This window comes from Peromyscus leucopus, chromosome 6 (genome assembly GCF_004664715.2).
Source record: "Peromyscus leucopus breed LL Stock chromosome 6, UCI_PerLeu_2.1, whole genome shotgun sequence".
NCBI lineage: Eukaryota > Metazoa > Chordata > Mammalia > Rodentia > Cricetidae > Peromyscus > Peromyscus leucopus.
In genome coordinates, this window is record NC_051068.1 from 82,131,397 (window position 1) to 82,151,520 (window position 20,124).

At 52.2% G+C, this 20,124-nt stretch overlaps 1 protein-coding gene across 3 annotated transcripts; it reads right to left on the reverse strand.

Annotated features, from left to right (window-relative positions):
- Positions 1-345: 345 nt before the first annotated feature.
- Positions 346-19,470, reverse strand: Csf1 (colony stimulating factor 1). Of its 3 annotated transcripts, none has more exons than XM_028879418.2 (9): positions 18,742-19,470; positions 15,330-15,452; positions 14,108-14,170; positions 12,464-12,634; positions 9,145-9,292; positions 6,989-7,119; positions 6,319-6,371; positions 5,948-6,006; positions 346-2,432 (listed from the first exon to the last, which is right to left on the reverse strand). In XM_028879418.2, exons 1-8 carry the CDS (start codon positions 18,778-18,780, stop codon positions 5,961-5,963), a joined length of 774 nt encoding a protein of 257 aa, XP_028735251.1. In that variant the 5' UTR covers positions 18,781-19,470; the 3' UTR covers positions 346-2,432; positions 5,948-5,960. The 3 variants fall into 3 exon arrangements, with proteins under 3 accessions (XP_028735251.1, XP_028735249.1, XP_028735250.1); XM_028879416.2 differs by having other exon boundaries at positions 6,989-8,004; positions 18,742-19,453; XM_028879417.2 differs by lacking the exon at positions 346-2,432 and adding an exon at positions 4,506-5,123 and having other exon boundaries at positions 6,989-8,004; positions 18,742-19,454.
- Between the last annotated feature and the right edge of the window lie 654 nt (positions 19,471-20,124).

A 20,124-nucleotide genomic window follows, 5' to 3' on the forward strand; every position in this document is an offset into this window, starting at 1 on the left:
CAGCAGGATCAGTGGTCCAGGAGATTCCTCCTCGCAGACCCCTTGGGCCCTTGGAAAGAGCCCAACCAGTCATTTTCCCAGGCTGGGCTGGGCTTGAGGCGGCAGGGTGGGGGGTAGTAGCCAGGCCTGAGGTTTGGCTGCTTTCTGCCCTTTTCCTATTAAACAGATATGCAGATGAACGCCTTTGGACACCAACAATACAGAGGGTTTTAGTAACAAGACTGAAATCCGGAGAAGCCCTTCTCCGTGCACCCTGGAAAAATCTCAGAGTGGAGGTTCACCCAGCAGTTGCTACCCTCCCCCTACTGTTGCCACCCACACCCCAGAAGCAACTTTTCCCATGACTCACACGTGGCAGCTTGTGCACTTCTTTTATTATTAAATATAAAAGCAGCTTCCTATTTTTTAAATAGATATTTAAATGACCTTATATAAAATAATTCACTTCCAAGTATAAAAAAATGCAGTCTCACAGTCTGTGAGCCAATGTTCTCTCCGGGCTTTCTTAGAGGAAAGAAGGGGTTCCTGTGCGGTGGCGGCGGCGGCGGAGGCTCCAAAGGTGGGTTCGGAGCTCCTCCTGCTCTGATGCAGCCAGGTGCCCACAAAGAGCTTCTTGCAATGGGTTGGATTTGCTCTTCTGTTTTTAATAATACATGTTTAAGGTAGAGGGGTAGGAGAATGCCTTTTTTTTTTTCTGTGTTTTTCCTTCTATTTTAAAATATGTATTTTCTAGCATGGAAATAGTCTGTAACTAGAAGGCTAAGTAAGCCCCACAAGAAAGTCTCCAGTGTCCTTCCCTCTGCTGTCTCAGGACAGGGTGGTGGGGCCTACAGACCCCCCCCTCCCCGCCTTGCCTGAAAGGTTACAGACCCAGTAGCCAAGGAGGGCAGGAAAGGGGGACACAGCAGCATAAAGAGACCAAGGGCAAGTGAGAGCCCTGCCACCCGTGGCCAGGCCTCAGCGCCACCGACAAGGCCTGGCCCCGGGAAGAGGGCCACACAACAGAGCTGGAAGTAGACAGCCCGGTTCCTGATTTCTCTCTGGAGCTGCCTTGCTTGGCTAGAGAGGGCAGGGTGGGGTGGGTGAGACTGGGAGGGTGTCCCTGCCTACCTGGGTCAGGTCTGGAGAAAAAAGGCCAGAAGAGGTGGGGCTGGAGCATGGAGCTCAGTCCCAGGAGCTCGTGACAGGACAACCTGCCCAGCCCCAGGCTGGGAGCAATGGGGACGGAGGCTGGCTGACAGGTTAGAGTATGGACGTCAGCTTTCACCTTGGGCACACGCATATTTTCAAGACCCATTTCCATTCAGAGCTCTGCCTGTGGCCCTTCTGCCTCTGCCTCCCCTTCCTTTCTCCCTTCCGCTAGTCACTTCCCTCCTGGGAATGTCAAAGTGCAAGATGCAGAAACCTGGGCAAGGAACACAGCCCAAAGACCAGCTCTGGCTGGTAGCCCAGGCAGTTCTCCCACGGCTCCACCCTGGGCAATCAAAGGCCTAGGCAGGGGAAGGTCGGGGCTTCGGCGCTCCCTCAGTCGATAGTGAGGCCAGCTCAGTGCAGGAAGCTGAGGAGAGGATGAAGGGGGTGGGAGAACATTCGGACGGATGGTCACTCATGGGGATGGATGGGACAGGCTGTTCAGCAGGCAGGTTCAATATTCACAGTGCAATGGCTTCCTTCATGAGGGGTGCCTCTGCTGGGCAAAAGAACTCTGGCAGGGGCTGTGGGTAGGAGGAGACGAGGCTAGAGCTTGGTCCTCCTCTTGGCATCATGAGCCAGGTCAGACAGGTCCTGAGGCAGGGCTGGTCTCCCCCTCCTTCCTGGCTATCAGCTGAGGGCACTTAGGCAAGTTGAGGGTGTAGACCCCTTTAAGCTGTCAGCACAAGCCGCCAAAGGCCTCCTCTTCCCGTCCCTTAGGCTGCATGCCTTTATGCCTTTACGGGAAATCGGGCAGATGCTGTCCCGCCCTGTGAATCTCAGGCTTCCCTCTTGGGAAACAGGTCCCTGCCTGTCCTTGTTGGATTCCTTGGCACCAGTGGGTCTTCTGGGCACAGGCTCTTCTGCTCCTTCTTGTGTGCCCTGGTCTCTCATGTGCCATACAGGCAGGCAGGTCCCTTGCCAACTTCTGGCTTTGAGAGGAGGGTGCAGCTCCTGAGGGGAAGGGTCCTGAGCTAGCTCGCTGGCCTTCCTCGAGTGCAGAGAGCCTCCAGGGCCCACAATAAATAGTGACAGTTTAGGGGCGTCCTCCAGCCCCCTCTCAGTTAGTTGAGAGTCTAGGGTTAAAATAGAAAGACCCCATCAAGGCTGCTCTTATCCAGTCTTGGTAGGCAGGAGCTCTGGTAGTAGCAGGCCACGTTTCCAGGAAGATGGCAGGAGAGGGTGGTGGTGGACATTCCCATAATGTCTCCTTCCATAAAGAGATAGTCCTGTGTGCCCAGCTGTAGAGAAGAGAAGAGAAGAAGGCTGGTCAGCAATTGCGAGTGTGGGGAGGGTCGCTGAGGACATGCTTGGGGAGGTTTGACATTCCTGTGGGCTCTTGGCCGGCTTCAGGCAAGACTTCCTCTGGTCCTTTCCCTGGCCTTCTAGGCCACCCCAGACACCACAGAGAAACCAGGCAGCTTTGCCTGGCAGTAGTCCAAGCCTCTGGCCAGACTGGCCTCACCTCCTACCTCTCCTCCTGGGGGACCAGTAACCACAAAATGAGGGAACAGGACTGGAGGAGGTCTAGGCCAAGAGGTAGAGTGAGGGCTTATTGCTTAAGCATATGGGAACAGGGGATAAGGTCTTGAGTGTTCCTACTAGGCCCCTCTTCAGGTAAGGCCATCATCTCACTAGTCTTAGACCAGTTGAACTAAGGGTGATTTCTGCCAACTCCAACAAAGAATTTTTCATATCCATCTCCACACCATTCCTCAGAGGGGGTCTGCACAGAAGATATTTGGGCAAAGGCAAATGAACAGAAAGAACTTGGGCTTGTGGGACAGAGGCTAGAGGCAAATGCTAGGAAAAGGGAGGGCTCACCCTGTCAACAGGCATGCTCATCCTGAGTAGCCCAGCCTCCTCCCAGATGGGATAAGGGACTTGCCTCTTATCATCCATGGGAGCCAAGGCCCTGCCCTCTCCCTACCCCGCCCCCATCTTTGTCCCCTTGCCCAGCATCCTCAGAACGCTTTGTTCCACAGCAGAAATCCCCTGGACTCCATCCAGCAGTTTGACTTTGGACCCTATGTGGTGCCTCCCCCCAATGTCCATACCCCCACTGGTCAAGCCTCTGTTGGGTAAGGAAGGAAGATGAGACCTACAGCCTCTGGCTCCCAGCCCATTCCCATGCTCTGGAGAGGAAACAAGGGGGAACTATAAACTGGACATGAGCCATGCTGGTACAGCCAGGCCACAGGCTCTGCCAGGCCCATTAGGGAAGAAGGCCATAGAGGGCATGCCCTAGCCTGTGACCCAGCTCCCAGCTCCCTGGGGCTGAGGGCCTGAGTTTTCTGCAGCTCCGTGTCCCTCCCTCAGTCTCCACTTCCGTGTGTTCCACTCATCTCCTCAGAGTACCGCTCAGTCTGGACCCAGGCACTCAGTTCCCACAGGCTCCTGGAGCCTGGCTTTAGGGACCAATAGACCTGGACCCATTGAGCAAAATCTTGAAATCCTGAAGTAGGAAATTTGAAATCTTGAGCAGGTCTGAGAGTTAGGAGTCAGGAAAAGGACAACCGGAACACAGAGAGCTCAGGGCAGAGGGCAAGTCCATACAGATGGCAGGAGGAAGAGAACTGGTAGCCCTTGATAAGGTGGCACAGCACTGAGCCCCAAAGTCCCCAGCAACCTTTACTCTCTGATTCAGTTCTGAGGGGCTCTGGGTCCTTCTCTGAGCCGTTCCAATGAGCCAGCTAGTTCATTTCGCCCATCTCTATCCACCATACTGCCAAGTGGGACCCCAGGATTCTAGATATGGGTTGCTGCTTGCCTTTATCCAAATCCATTTCCCTGGTTCTGAGCATCTGTCAGATTCATCCAGGGGTCCAGACTCATCCTCCTATGCATGGGCAGTTTGCTTACGTGTGGCAATGGGTGTAACTGGGAATTTGAATGGGTCACACAACTAGTTTGTCATCCAATCAGTCAGCAAATCAACTAAGCATTCTGCCAACTAGTTATCCAGTCAGCTCACCAATGAAGAACTAGTCAGTTAACAGTTACCAGCTAGTTGGTTGAGTAGTCAAGTCAGCCAACGAGCTGGTTAATTGGTCAGCCAGAAGGCTGGTCAGTTAGAGAAATCTAGCCAGGGTTAGTTGGTGATTCAGGTCTGAATCACCAGCCAGGCAGCATTTACTGAATTTTTGGCAAGAATAGAGAGTCCCTGTCTGTACTTGAGTCCAGGATGATAAATGAAGTACAGAAAAAGTGGAAGATAGTTCCTGCCCTCTAGGGGCTTACAATCTTAGTAGTGCCAAAATGTATATATACACGCATGAAATATGATTTTAAAATACATAAAAACAACATCCAAATGTGTGCAAATTGATATAGTATTAGCCATATACAAAAGAGCAGAAGGGGTATGAATTAAAAGAACAACTAGAGGGATGTGGAGACTTCAGGAAGGAAAGCTTCCCGATAGGCTGGTGTGGGCAGGGTTTAGAGAGGAAGAATATGGGTCACATCTTCATCAACATTGTGGGCGTGGACAACAAATGACACTCATCAATATGCAGGGGACACAACCAGGAGTTATAAAGTGACCAAATTAGAGTTAAACACTCTCAGTAGGCTCAGGGCATGAGCAATAAGTAGTTTTGACAAAGGTGAGCATAAACTACACTTTGGCTAAAAAGGTTAAGTTGTCCGAGTATGGAATGGTGAAGGTCTGCTGGATAGAGGCTGACGGGAAATAGAACTGGGGTTTTTAATAGACCACAAGCTCAACATATGACAATATATGATGCAGCTGTTAAAACTAATGTGATCTTAATCTGCACGAGTAGAAGAGTACTGTCCAGATCAAGGAAGGCAACAGTCCCACTGTACTCTGAGCTGGGCAGACAACATCTGGAGTACTGTGTCCAGGGCTGGGCGCCACATTTTCAGAGGGACATTGACAAACGAGTGTGTCCAGGATGGTGAGGGGTCTGAAAACCATATCATATAATGAATGTTTGAAGGGCTTGGCCACACTTAACACAGAGAATTCTTAAAGGGGACATGAACCTTAAATATCAGGCCTCATGGGATGAACGGGCTGGCTGGGCAAGGGGAGAAGGGAAGGCAGCATTGCCTGCATAAGGAAGGAATCCTGGGTGTACAGGGGGAACTGACGGCATGCAGGGAACTTGCCTGGAACTGGGAATGTGTGACCAGGAGCTGGCTGACTCCCTGTTGGGGATGCAGAGTGGGCCCTTTTAGGCTGGGACACTAGGCCAAATGACCTCTTGACAGCTCTCCCAAGACTAAATCTCTATGGCACCATGATTCTAAAACAGGAAGGCAGCAATAACCTTAGCTGGGGAGCAAGACGAGATGAGACACAGTCTGGCAAGAAGTGGATGCTGAGAAGTTCAGGGCTCAGCACCAAGCTGGGAGTACTTGTGTTTAAAGGGGCTGGCGGCCATGCAGAGGCTAATGAAAATTCCCCAGGGTGGTAAAGACCTTGTAAAAGCCTCATTAGAGGAGGAGGAATGTGGTTGCTTTGGGATTGAATGTGTCAACAGCAAGATAGAAACATAAAGCAGAGGGTGCAGTAACTAGTCTCCGTGGGGGAGGGGGTGCAGGAGCAAGGGGAGACCTGAGGCCTGGAAGGGAGGGGCCTAGCTAGAATGAATGAAAATGGGAGTGGGATAGAGGAGAGGAAGTCAAATGTGTGGGCCTCCTGGGAGTTGGTGGCTTCTGCAACAGGGGGAGGGTGACTGGAGATGGTTCTTTTTAAGGAATAGAGACGTCAAAATCAGAGCCTTACCTTGGAATCCTTTCTATACTGGCAGTTCCACCTGTCTGTCCTCATCCTGGGTCAGGGGGCTGCAGGCAGAACACAGGGCTGACATAAGACTTTGGCAGGAGCATGGGACTGAGGGGACTTCCTAGCTTGTCCCAAACCCTGCACATGGGTTCCATCTCCATGAGATTTAGAACTGCCCAGCTCTATGAAGAAATCAGGAGGAAGCCCAGCTGTCGTGGAAAGAAGAGAGGCCCTTCTTTGTTGGTACCCACCCTGCTCTGCAGCTCTTGTTCATTAGGGCAAGGGAGAGAAGCCCCTCCTCCAATCTAGAGGGGAAACAGGTCCCAAGACAGATATCCAGTGCCTCCCACAGCCTCACTCCAACTTCTCACCTGCCCTCTGGTCGCCCCACAGAAGAATCCAATGTCTGAGACTCTCGATGGCTCTGGTGACAAGAAAGAGATATCTCATTGAGGTGCTGGCATGCCCCCAAGCATTACTGAGAGAGTTGCAAGAATTCCTCTAGCTACTCCAATGCATGCACAGCTGAGGGAGACTCCTGGGCCTCTTGAGGATGAGTGTTCCTTCTCCTGTCCCCTCCCATGAGGAAAACAACCTGTGGGCCCCCAAGCTCCCAGAACTACATTCCCTTCCTCTTCCTTCCCTCTCCTACTTGGTTGTTCAGGAGTTCTCTTTTCTACATCTTTCTGTTCTCGTCCCCTCTCAATGATCTTGAGGCTGGAGACCTCTTGATTTTATTATTTACTTATGTGTTTGTTCATTTGTTTTTGAGACAAGATCTCTCTATATAGCTCTGGCTGGCCTAGAACTTGCTATGTAGATCAGGCTGGCCTTAAACTCACAGAGATGTTCCTGCCTCTGCCTCTGGATTGCTGGGGTTAAAGGCATGCGCCATCACTACATCTGGCACCTCCTGATTCTTGAAGCAACATTTCATTACCACTGTCTACCATTTGGGTTGTCATTCCCACCCCCCAGCAACTGTAGAGCCTGTTGGAACCTGCCCCATAGGATGCCCCCCTCTCCTGGGGTTCTCCTTACCCTCCGCTTCCACCTGTAGAACAGGAGGCCCCCAACAGCCAGCAAGACCAGGATGATGCCCGGCACCAGCAGATGGAAGACAAACCCAGAGATCTGGGGGTCAGAGGATCCCCTAGGCAGCGTCTCATGGCCTGTGTCAGTCAAAGGAATGGAGTTAAAATGGGCCACAGGCCTGGCTGCCCTCTCACTTGCTGGTCGTCCTTCCAGCTCTGTGGGGCTCCTTCGATCCCTGGTACTTCTCTTGCCCTCAAACTCCCCAAGGGGCTGCACAATGCCCCAAGAGTGGCTTCTGGGAATCAGTGCCTGAGCAAAGGGGGTGGCTGGGTTGCTGAGGCCCTGGGGAGCCAGTGTCGAAATGTGGGGAGATCCTGGCTCCTGGTGGTCTCCAGGTGGCATAGATGAACTGTCTGTCTTCTCAGGAGTGTGATTCTGCGTCTGGCCAGTAGGTCTCATAGTGTTCACCTCTGGCAATGGGGTGCCTGTTTCTGCTGGCTCTTGGTCCTCTGTTGATTTATGGAGTAGAGAAGATGCTGAAAGGTCGCTGGATCTGTCTGTCTCTGCCTGGATGCTGTCTTCTACAGGCTTGGAGGGAGAAAGCTTTGCTTCCTGGGTCAAAAAACCCTCACTAGCCTCTCCAGAAGCTTCTTCTAGGACCCAGTTAGTGCCCGGTGAAGAGTCGAGGATGTCTTCCACACCTGGGATAGGAGCCTCTGCAGAAGGATGAGGCTCTGAACCCTCAGTGAGTCCGTCCTCATGGTCCGGGGTCTCTGGTGACTCGAGGCTCTGGCAGGTGCTTCTGGGTGGTCGCTGCTTGGCACTGGCTGGGTCCTCTGTGCGAAGGGGCTGCTCACTGGGCAAGAGGGAATTGCCCTCTCTCCTCTGAGAATCATCCCAAGGCAAGCCAGCCAGAGGGGCCATGGAGGGGACAGGGGGCTGGTGAGGGGAGGTAGAGGCCAGGTCACTGCTAGGGGTGGCTTTAGGGTACAGGCAGTTGCAATCAGGCTTGGTCACCACATCTGAAAGAACCACAGAGAAGGGGAGAGAGAAAGATGGGGAGGAGATAGAGTCACCAGCCTCTAGCACAGCTCCCCCAGAGGGGCAAGAGGGGGTATGGCCCTGGGGCATGGGAAGGGGACCCTCTTTTTCTAACCCAGCCCTGGGGCTGGAGAGAGGGCAAGACAGCAATAAATGATCACGACACAGAACTCAGGCAGGAGGGAGCGATATGGACAAGGAGGGAGCAGGGTATCATGGGCAGGGAGCCAAAAGCAAGGTACAGACAAACAGAAGAGGGCTCGAGGAAGACCACAGGACAGTGTACTGGCGCTCTAGCTGTCTGGGAGCCAAGCCAAGGGTAAGCAGCAGCCAGGCCAGGGGACTGAGCAATAGCTCCTGGATTAACCCAGGACACTTGGAAGCCCCCAAGACACTGGCTTCATGCACAGCCAGGAGCCGACCACCACAGTCACAGCCACAGGCAGAAGGCTGGGGCCGGGAAGCAGTCAAAGTTTGGGACTTTGGGATTGAAGCACTAAGACCGGACTTGAGTATTGTCCCGTTGCAGGACCTCAGCCCCTGCTTTGGGGAGTGAGGCTGAATGGAGGACACATGTGGCACAGGACGCAGAGATGAGGACACGCAGAGTGCACAGGTAGAGAGAGTTTGAACGATGTTCAGACTTCAAATTCAGCCTTATCCCTTGAGGGGACATCCAAGGCATCCTGGGGACTTCTGGAGCCAGGGTGTCCTGGTGTTTTGCAGCAGGGCTCCTGGAGCAAGGACCCTGACTGCCAGATGGAGCACCTGCTCTTTCCATGGAATCCCCATTTATCCAGCCAGTCTGCGGAGCCGAGGGGGAAGCCACCATGCCTACATGGCTTTCTGAGAAAGGTCCCCTTTCCCTCTCACTACCATCACAGCCACCAGCACGAGCCTTCTTGATGCTGCCACATCAAGTGAGGCAGTGAGACAGTACATGCAGGCATAAGTCAGTGTACATGCACACACATGTCAGCAAAGACATGTGCCCGGGGCCCTGCGGTACATGAAGCCACATAAGTACATAAAACACACAGAGACACAGTTAGCAGCCAGGCTGCCTCTGGGATTCCCTAGCCCCTTATCTCACCCTCCCTGTAGCTGGCCCCTATGCTTACCTGGGCTGGAGCACTTAGCAAAGCTGTTGTTGCAGTTCTTGCTAAAAGTATTCCAGTCCTTTTCAAGGAGATTTTTTGTTTCATTAAAGACATTCTTGATTTTCTCCAGCAGCTGGAGAGGAGTCTCACGGAAAGTTCGGACACAGGCCTAAAAGAAGAGCAGAGCCCCTTTGGTAAGCCTGAGCATGGGCCTCCTCTCACTATTACCTCTGTTAGATCCATCTAACACACAATCAAGTGCCACGGGTATGGTCATTTACCTGGGCATCATGCAACAAACAAAAGAGAAGTGGTTCCCGGCCAAGCTGGGCACTGAGTGCAGCAGAAACTAGCACTGAACACATTGTTACAGGAGTGTCCTGAGCCATCCATCCGAAGGTGAGTTACAAAAGAGCGCTAAATGAGAGCCCAGGGAGAAGATTGCCACAGGGACAGCTAAAGTGAGCAAGGGAAGAGAAGGGGCTGGGGTTAGGGAGGATAGAGCGTGCAAGGGTCCTGGGGCAGGAAAGCACGAAATGCCGAAAGACTGAGAGAAGGCTGGAGTGGCTTCAGTACCGCCACCTAGGAGGAAATTGGCAAGAGATGCAGTTGCAGAGAGTCCTGCCAAGGCCAGGGACTTGTTGACCCTGCCAGGAACTTGTAGTTTTGTCTATTGAGCCAATAGGAAACTGAAAATTTGCTCAGAAGGTGGATCATGGTATAAGACTTGAATTTTAGAAAAATCATCTTGTTGCGGTATAGAGAACAGACCTGGGGAAGCCAGAGGAGAGGAGCTCCTTGGCTGGTGCCACGTTTTGGAGGAAGTGCCAAGGATGCCCTGGTCTGCCTGCTGAGTGGTTTTTCTCTTCTGCAGTGTGTCCAGATGCTCACACGCACTGCAGCTCTGAGAAGCCACACCCTATTGGGTTCGTCCCACCTCACCGGCTGCTCCTTCAGGCCCTGTGCCAGACTGTTCCTTCTAAATACTGCAGTGCCTCAGGGTTCTGCTCTGGGCTCACCCCACCGTTCACAGCAAGCTGTGCTATATGTGATGACAGTATCATCTACAGCCTATTTCCGGAATGCCAAGTTTTCCCTTAAACTTTCTGAGCCGGCTATTCAGGGAAGAACAATAGGTTTTCCAAGGCTACTATAAAGTCCTTGATTACGTCACTGTGTCTTCCCAGCCTGCCTATAGCAGGCTTGTAATAAACAGTTACTAGACAAATGAATGAAAAGACTCGGCCTCAGCTTCTCCACTCAGCAGCGAGGCACTGCTTTGTTTGGACTCATCTTCTTGTCTGTGATGTCAGGACAATACCCCAGCCTCTCCCAGGAGCTGGTATGGCAGGCCAGCTGGCTCAGTCCTGCATGTGTCTTTATAAAGCTCTTGGTCTCAAACCTGACCTTACATGTTGTAAAAGAAGCCAGGCATTCTCACCTGGAACCCTGACACCCCAGCTTTCTCAAAATGGAGGTGCCTGCTGGGTTGGGAGCTCAGAATCCTCTTCTGAGTGGTGAGGCTGGACTTGGGTCCCTGAGCTGAGGCACCCTCCGCATGCACTGGGTGAATAGTCACCAATCCAAGAGAGCCTGAGGCCCTCTATTTCAACCACTGCTGGGGCAGCTTCTCACAATGCAGATTCCCAGGCCCGTGGGCCCAGGGAAGTAGAGTCTCTAGGGTGTATGCTGGGACTCTGCATTTTAAACAAACTCTTCGGGTGATTTACTGGCACTTTAATGTTGGGAAAGCATAGATTTAATGCTGCATAGTAAAGGACCACCCCTTCCTCAACCAAACAGCCAGTCCAGATAATCTGGTTTTCTGTTCCCTTTGGGGGCAAGTTCCTCCACCATGTGGTCTCTATTTCCTCTCTTTCTTTTCTCCCTGATCTGCCTCCAACAGCAGTCGCCATGTTGCCAAATCAAACGGACCAATGGGCACTTTACATCCCTCAATGTATTTGTCTTCTCAGCCTCATTTGATGAAGTGCTGGCTCCTTCTGTCTGGAAACCCTGAGGTGCTGCCCTCTGTTTTCCTCCTACTTCAGGCGCTCCTCATCCAGGGTCCTGGACCTCTTCTCAGTTGTACAGTTCTGTGGCTCCACAAACAGCATCTATGTATCCAGCAGTCACAATCATAACCTCCTGTAGCTGTCCGTCTGATGTGCCCCACACTAAACTGAGCTCCTCTGCCTGTGGTCATCCTTATTTTGACATCAATGAACTCTCCAGGGGCTCCAGATGAACACGTCCTGACTCACTCTCTCCCTTTCTATCCTGGAAAGCACCGAGTCCTATCTGTCTGGGGGGATAGCATCCAGTCACCTTCCGTTTTCCTGCCCCACTCTGAATCAAGCCCCTGCCATTGCTAGCTTGGTTGAGCCTCCTGCTGCTCTCCTGATCTCCATTCTTGCTCTCCATAGCCTACTCTCCAGCCCATCACCAGAACAGTCTGACGTCATAAGTGACATTGTATCATTCACTAGTTTATGGTGGCTTCTTTGAGATTTAAGACTAAAAGCCCACATCTTTGACACCCTGAATGATATGCTTCCTGACTTTCCTCTCGGAGGCAGAGACTCCACATCCCATGCCTGGGCCATGCTGAGTCCCTTTGAATCCCTGAATACAAACCTTTCTGATCACCCTAGGGCTTCTGATCACCCACCAGCCGTGGCTCTTACTGCTCTTACTTGTGCTGGAGCTCCGAAGTTGTCTGTCTAGCCCCTGCCTTCTCTCTTCCCCTCTGCATCCTTGTTAAGTCAGCATTCCCTCTGCACTCTGGCTCAGGTTCCTGTTCCTCTCAGCCATCTACTCAGCTTTCCCCTCCCCTGCTCTCCTCTTCTCCAGTGCCGCTATCACCACCATCCATTCACATGCTTGTATTTCAACTGTCGCAGTCCCCTCCCCTCCCCTCCCCTCCCCTGTGTCTTCATGATTGTGGGGATCTTTGCCTTCTTTGATCACAGCTACTTCCTGTTGTCCAGAAGAGCACTTGATACACAGTGGTCACTCGATAAGGTTTTGCTAAATGGATGAACAGTCCTTCTGGTTATATTCACAGATGCCATCCATCATTCAACAGCTGCCTACCTCACTTGACTATAAGCTTTGTAAGAGTGGGGACCAGGAATTTCTTGCTCCAAGGATTTCATCAGAGTCCAGCACTGTGCCTTCTGTCTAATGAGTGCTTGGCGAAGGTGGATGGAATAAAGAAATGAATGGGTGAGAGAGTAATGAGCGAGAGTCAGGCAAGGCAAGCATATGAGGGCAGGGTGTGACCTCCACAGCCTCCCTCTGCCTCTCCCCTGGCGCTCTAGCCCCAGAAGCATCCTACCTTGTTCTGCTCTTCATAATCCATGGTGAAGCAGCTCTTCAGTCTCAGAGAGAGTTCCTGGAGCCGCTCGGTGGCATTGGCATTGGGGGTGTTGTCTTTAAAGCGCATGGTGTCCTCAATTATTTCTTTCACCAGAAAAAAAGCCTTCTTAAGGTAGCAAACGTGATCATCCTGGAATACAGGAAACAGGGCTTAGGGCCTGGCTGAAGTGGCCTGGGAACCCATGCTTTCTATGAGAGGACCACCACCCTAGGCAGATGGAGGGCTGCGGTCTGCCATCCTGCGCTTGTGAGGAGGGACACACCTCCTGGTGTGAGGATAACCTTGGCTTGTCTTGTATTCTTTCTTTAAACCAACCGTAACTGAGACTTGGGCTAGAGGAAAGAAAGGTGGGTTCTGATTAGAGAGCTTTGGGTCTCTTAAATGAGGCTTTGGTCAGGATGGATACACACAGGAAGGGTGAGTTTTAGCCTCTCTGGCCCTCAGCCTTTTCTCTTTTCCTTTCAGCTTACTTTCACAAAAGTCCTTTGCCATACAGCCCCCTCAAGTCCTCCAGAATATAGAGATACTAAGGACTTGAAGGGGCTGTATCCTCCAAGGATACAGTAGTTGGTTCAAAGACAGAAACTCCGTTTATCTCTGTATCTCTAGTGCCTGATCCAGTAAATAGATGTCATTGTTCAAGTGCAGGAGTAAGAGAGTGAATGACTGAGGCCCTGTGGCGATGCAGGCCATGGCATTTCCACAGAGGTGCATGGGTCTAGTGCATGCGAGCTCAGAGATGGAAGCAATTCTGGACAGACTGGTTGTTCTTCTTGAGGCACACAGATCTCCAGAAAGGTGTGGCCCAGGGGACAGTGGGGGGCATGGAAAGGTATGGCAGACATCACGAAGAACTTACGCAAAAGCTGGGAAGCAGAATGAAGCAGAGAAGGGAGGTGAGAATATGGTGGGGGTAGGGACTGGAGATTTGGATCTAGACTGCCCTGGCTCTCTCTCTTGGAGCCACGGAGTTCCTGACAGAAGTGAAGGCTTTGGGGTTTCAGAGAGCTCCCCCTAGTGGTAAGACGAAGAGTGCCCTAGACTCAGGGAAGTCCGGGAAGGAAGCCCCTGAAGGCTGATGGGGAGGATGGAGGACAGCACCCTAAGGTGCTGCCAGCTTTAGCTGCACTAGGTGGCTGGTTGGTCAGGTGTCAAGTAGGAAGCTAGGCTAGACTGCCTTCCTGTCTGTGGTTAGTGGATGGAGGAGTGATCTTCTTTAAAACAAAACATGGTATAACATTCCTGGGTTCAAATTAGTCCTCTATCACTTAACTATGATTAAGTGATATGCTCCTTAATCTCTATGTGGGTGATAAGAAATATTTGTGGACCTCAGAGTGATACTGTTAAATTAACTGGGGAATGTGCCTAACATTTAGCAAGCGCCTGATAGATATCAGGTCAAAGGAAGGAATCAGCAAAGGACTTAAACTCTGGCCCCTGCCCACTGGTACTTGGCACTTGAGTGCCCAGGGCCCCTCACACGCTGATCCTGTCCTGCTCTAGGTTTTCTGCTGCCTTCATGCTGCCCCATGCGACCACCCTGGGGCAGGCAGTGAGTACTCACTACACACCTGGACCTTGCAAACACTTGCTACTTACCACCTGTTCCTGGTCTACAAATTCAAAGGAAATCTGGCATGAGGTTTCCATTTGGCTGTCGATCTGTGAGACAGAACAGACCAGTGATTACATGGTACCTGTAGGTCAGCTCAGCTTCAGAATGGGACCCTGGTTTGGGGTGAATGAGGTTTTAATTTTATCTACCTCCCTAAGACAATGCTGGAAAGACAGCCACAGCTAGGGGACAGCTGTGTCTTCCAAATGTCCAGAGGGATTAAAACAAACAAACAAAACCCCTTATACTTTGATCTGTGAAATCACACATCCAGGCTGCTATAAGGAGGAATTATCTTTAGGAAAATATAGGATGGAATCTTTTCTGGGAGGGGGTCAATACCCTATCATGAAAAGAGCTCAAGTGGAGTCCAGGCAAGCTCTGGGGAGTCTGGATCTCTAGCCTCAGCCTCTCCCTGGAGCAAGTTCTAAATCTCGGAGAACACCATGGCACTCATGCACCTTGGCCTGCCATGGAAGCTGCATCTAAAAAAGAGTGGTATTGAGGAGGGAGGTTGGAAACTTCAGCTCCAGGGCCAAGTTCAGGGCTCTGAGCTGGCCTTATCCATTGGTGCCACACCCTGTTGATAAATTCTTTACTGAGAGGGGCAGAGGCCATGACAACAACTGGATCCTGACTGGATGGATGGCATTTAGAATTGTTGGTGGTTCGGTTGACCCTATTAGAATCAGAGCTGGGTTTTTTCATGGCCCAGATGAGCAGGGCACCCCAACCCCAGGGGCAAGGGTCAGGAAGTGAAGGTAGAAGACTGGGAGTTAGGCTGGAGCCTCCCATCTAAATTTGGGTGGGGCGCTAGTGCCAGGCTGTCAGGGGATCTGGCTATCCAGGAGCTGGATAAACCATCTGGACCCAGCAGGGAGACCGGGCTGACTTCCCAAAGGAGGCATTCTCTGAGTCAGAGCAGGGTTACGGAGCTTTTTAGAATCCACAGTGGACATTCCTGGACTACCATTAACTCAGGCAACCAATCGGAAGCCCACCCTACCCACTGCCTATAGGGGACCCAGACAAGGCTTCAGGGTTAGTGGGAAACCCAAGGTCCCCACCTTGAGAAGATCAGTGAGAGAAGTATCAGGATAGCGATGATCCAGATAGCTTTATTTCCTGCAAACCTTCTCTTTGACTCTGCCTTCCGGCTGCTACCTCAGTTTCCTCAGTGAGGAGAAGGAAAGGTCTCATACTCACCAGCTGCTGCAGGACCTGCAGGTGTCCATTCCCAATCATGTGGCTACAGTGTTCCGACACCTCCTTGGCAATGCTCCTGCTCACCAGGAGACAGACCAGCAGCAGCCGGGGGCCCAGCCATGTCTGTGACAGAAGGGAGTCATGTCTCTCCAGTGCTTCTTCTCCTCAGCTACCCCCATGTCCCACAAAGGACAGGAAACAAAGCCCTATTCTCGTAATACCTCACACCTCAGGGTGCAGCACTCTCCAACTTAGATTTCTCATCAGCCAGGGCGCCACCTTGCTCTTCCCTTGATAATAAACCAAACGCCATCTTTCCCAAGAAGTCTTCCCAGGTTAGCCCAGGCCAGCCCAACAACACAGAACCTTGGGGGGGGGCAGGTGTCGAGACAGGGTTTCTCTGTGTAGCTTTGCCTGTTCTAGAACTCACTCTGTAGGCCAGGCTGGCTTCAAACTCACAGAGATCCACCTGCCTCTGCCTCTGCTGGGATTAAAGGCATGCGCCACCACTGTCCAGCTCACAGAACTATTTTTTAAAAAACAATTTAGAAAGGCTTATTTAGTTCTGTTCTGTGTTTTTGAATGTTTTACATGCATGCATGTATGCCTACCATATGCGTGCTTCTTGGAATCCCCTGGAACTGGGGGTATGAATGGTTGTGAGCCACCATGTGAGTGCTGGGAATTGAACCTGGGTCCACTGCAAGAGTAGCCAGTGCTCTTAAATGCCGAGCCATCTCTCCAGCCTACAGAGAATGTCTAATGATACTAATAATACTAGTGCTGTGCCAATCTGTGTAAGTTAAATGACTGGGAAACTCCTGGAGGGTAGGGTTTTCTGTCCTTTCAGCTTTAACGCTGAGACAAATCCCTTGTATGCTGGCTTCAAGTTTGTGGTCAAACACTAATATTCAGACTACAAACAGAAACATTGTCCCTGGGTCCTGCCTTCCTTCCCACCTGGGTCCACAGGTCTGGCTCGACAGGGAAACACTGGGGCCAAACTCCATTTCACTGGGAACTCAACCCAAGTGGAGACCTCCTGGAGCCTTGGACTTCCATTTCGAGAAGAGTCCAACTGACGAATCAGAGACAGTGGTGTGCTTGACTGCTGACATCTGCCTGTCTGAGACCCACCAGGCAGTTCATCTAGTCAACAAACCCTAGCCACCACAAAGCTCTCTCCTTTTTGTCCACACCCACCTGGCCCAGCAGGGGCTCATTCCTAGAGCCACAGGGTTGGCTCCTGACACCTGACTTGGTCCTTCCTTTCTCCTCCCCAAGATCCTTTCATCCCTACAGCTCCAATAGGGCATCCGAAGAGATGCCAGTCTGAGGCAGGGGGCTCTTGGGCTTCCCTTCCCTGGTCTAAGACTGCCTCCCAGGAGCTCCTGATCATCCTGGCAGCTGCTGTCCCCCAATTCAGGGAAATGCTGGCAGAGTGGAGTGATGCCTGGCACCTTCCTAGATCTGGGCTCTGCCCCAATAGTCCAGATGATGAGACAAATGCTGCAAATAGGAGCACATTGTAAAAAAACACAGGGAGGCTATGAAACAGTCCACAACAACACTGGTTTACATCTCAAAGCCCAAAGCCTCCTCAGTTCACACCAGGGAGGGAAAGCAGCATTGGCCAGACAGTGAGGAGGGAAGAGGGACTTCAGTGAGGCCTCAAAGGGTGACAGACAGAGGTGCACAGGGTCCTGGCCTGACCTCAGAGGGAGAGTGTGGAAGAAGGTGCAGACAGCCATGGATGATACTGTGCTGGGTACTGTTGGGCGATTGGAAAGTTAGCCCTGAATAGCATCCCAGATCTTTAGAACTTCACACTTAGGACCTGGTAAAGGAAATGACTGTGCACAAGGTAACTGGCCCAAGCTGGTTGTCGCTCAGCTGCCAGCTAATGGTGTGTATGGTATGCCGGAAAGGACCTGGGCATGGAGACGTTCAGGAAGACCTCAATCCTGGCACTTCAAGGCATTGATGTTTGAAGATAGCAAGGTGAAGACATTACCTCAGGGATACCTGGCTTTTGGTGGCATTTCAAGCATTCACAGAAATAATGCACAGCTACCAGATGAGAGGCTAACTTCAAAGATGACCAAAGGGGACCTCTCCTTGATCTGTAACCCTAGTGCTACAAAGGGTTAATGCTGTAGCTTACATCTGGCTGGACAGGCTCTTCCTGGCTTGCTTCTTCTTCCCACCCACTGCCTCAGCCTCTGACTATGGGAGCAGCCCTGGAAGGAAACCGCTGCAGTCTCAGAATGCTTCAAGACATCACGTTCCATTTCCCAATCAGTAAGCAGAAACCTGGTATGATTGGACCCTCCGACTGACCTTGTCTGATTCTGACCTTCTTTCCTCTTGTTTTCCCAACTTGTTAGCCTTTCTTTTTGCTTGTTGATTCTGTTATAACTCTTCTTTCCTTCTCCTCCTAACCCCATCACCTCCCTCAGCTGGGCCCTCCCTCCCTCTGGATCTACTTTTCTCTCTCAAACACCTGTAACTCTCTCCTGCCCCTCAAATGTTCTGCTCCTGCTCTCTAGACTTTTCCTGTCATTCTCCTCAGAAGCAAACCCACTTGCTGTTCATTGAAAGTGCCACCCTGCACTCTCTAGGAGCCACGGCATCATCTGCTGCCACTTTGGGGGAAACTACTCGCAGCCCAGCAGCAGCTCTGCAGCTGTGAACTCCCATTCTGCTCTCCTCGGGTAGCCGCTGAGCCCAGAATAGCCCATCCCCATTGAACCAAATTCTCCAAGAAAAGAAGATTCGGGGTTAGCTTCAGGCCATCCCTGGGGTCCCATTCCCCTCAAACAGCCACCCAAGTCCCTAACAGCTCCTGCCCATAGGCTGGAGCAAGTAGCAGCATGCCCTTCGCTTTTCTTCTGACAACAGGTTGCTCAGCACAGGTCCTGACATTCTAAAGCTGAGTGACCCTAAATTTTCCCTACCCAGAAGGCCCACTCCCAACTAGGGCCTAGAAACATGTGCAACAGTCAAAGGAAGATGCCTACTGGGGATGATGCCACACTCGGGTCTCTGTCACTCGGTACCTGGAAACCGGTTGATCATCCTGGCAGACACTGGGCCTGTGCCAATTGCTGCGAACCTCTCTCTCCTGCCTGTGGGTGGCTCAATCTTCTCCTCCGTTCAATGGGGGTGAGCAGCCTTCCCTTTACCCTGCAAAGCGCTGTAGCCCCAGGAGTAGCTGCTCAACTACAGCGGGCCTCAACCCTAGCGCAGAAGCTGTTAGGAAGCCGGAGCCCAGGGCCCAGACGCCTGAGCTGCTGGCGTGCAGGGGCTGTCCGCTCGCTCGCTCGCTCGAGGGGCCGCGCCGCCGAGCTGCCTGCTGTTGCAGAGCTCCCGCCCTAGCCCGCCCGGGCCCCGCAGCGCGGTCGCAGCTTACCGATGAAGGGCAGCGCCCCGCGGCGCCCCGCGCGGTCATACGGGCAGCTGGGTCCTGGCCCGGCGTGTTGGCCGCCCTAGTTCGCTCGCTCCCTCACTCACTGCTGGCTGGAGAGCCTGCGCCCCGGCCGAGGGCCACGCCGCTGTCCCGGGATGCAGAAAGCAGCGGCAACACGGAGGGCACCGAGGCGAACTTTCACTTTCCTCTGGCCGAGCTTCGCTGGCCAGCTCTCGGCACAGCCTTTTAAGCGCGGGCGGGCTGGCGGGGCATGTGGTTTATGGGAAATCACCCTGGCCCTCCGCCAGACACACACACACACAAACACACGCTCACACTCACAAGCACTGACACATACACCCTGGAGGCCCACTGAGCCGTCGCCTCCCTTCCCCCAAGCGGGCCGCCTGGTCGTCCCCGCTAGCTAGCTCTCTTCCCAGTCGCGCTGTGGCTGCGCTAGCTCCGCAGTCTTCAGCAAAGTAACCAGGGCTCCACCGCCCTCCCCCTCCCTTCTCGAGGTCTGGACAAGACACAGCCTTTTCTCCTGTGCTCTCCACTCATGTCAATCTCATGTGATTGCCTTCTTTCTAATGCTGGTCCCTAGGGACTTTCCCTGCAGTCCCGAAAATCCTTAAATCTGAGCAGGAAATGGACAGGGTGCATTGAGAATGACCTGAAGGGGGATATGACCCAACCATGGAAGACTGGGGCCTCTCTGCTGCAGCTTCATTCAACATCCTCACGGAGCCCAAGGCAGCAGGTTTGCAGGTTGGCTTGCTCCTTCCTACGCACGCTTCAAGGAATCTGCTAAACTTCCTGCCCCCTGGTTGTGGGGAGAAGTGGGAAGCAGGGTACAGCCTGGCAATCCAGCTACCTAGCCAGGAGAGGAGGGGCCTGTTCTGTGACAGCTAGCTGAGTGGTTCTATACTCTGTGCCAGGAGGCACTTCAGGTGCTTGACCCATGAATGATGCAAAGGCAAGCTGGTCCCCTGTTCCTGGACTGCCAAACCCAGCTGAGGTGGAAAGGCTAGTGTACCTGGGCCCTAGATTTCCCTCCAAGCTTTTAGAAATGCATTATGGAGACAATCACATTTTGTCTGTACATGAGAATGAATCTAAGTGAATCAGGAGGAATCTATTAATTATACTGCCAACATCAGGATCTTTTTCCTTCTTCTGTTCATTGTGACTCAATGTCTTTCAGTCCCTCCGTATCTCCCCCCATCTCTGGAGTGGCCTGGTCTCAAAGAGTCATCTTTGGTCACTTGGCCACATATGTCTCTAGCTCCGAGGAATAATTTTACTCTCACATGGTTTTTTCTCAGGCTGGTTCCTCTGACATGAAGACTTCTTTCCCCCATCAATCTTAAGGTGAATGCCTTGTTT

Bases quoted from the DNA above. Each gene is read 5' to 3' on its own strand.
- Csf1 (XM_028879416.2), bottom strand. From the start codon at position 18,780: ATGACCGCGCGGGGCGCCGCGGGGCGCTGCCCTTCATCG. The intron at 14,171-15,329 runs GTGAGTATGAGA...TCTGTCTCACAG, and splicing joins TGCAGGTCCTGCAGCAGCTG to ATCGACAGCCAAATGGAAAC. The intron at 6,372-6,988 runs GTAAGGAGAACC...TCTTGTCACCAG, and splicing joins TCTACAGGTGGAAGCGGAGG to AGCCATCGAGAGTCTCAGAC.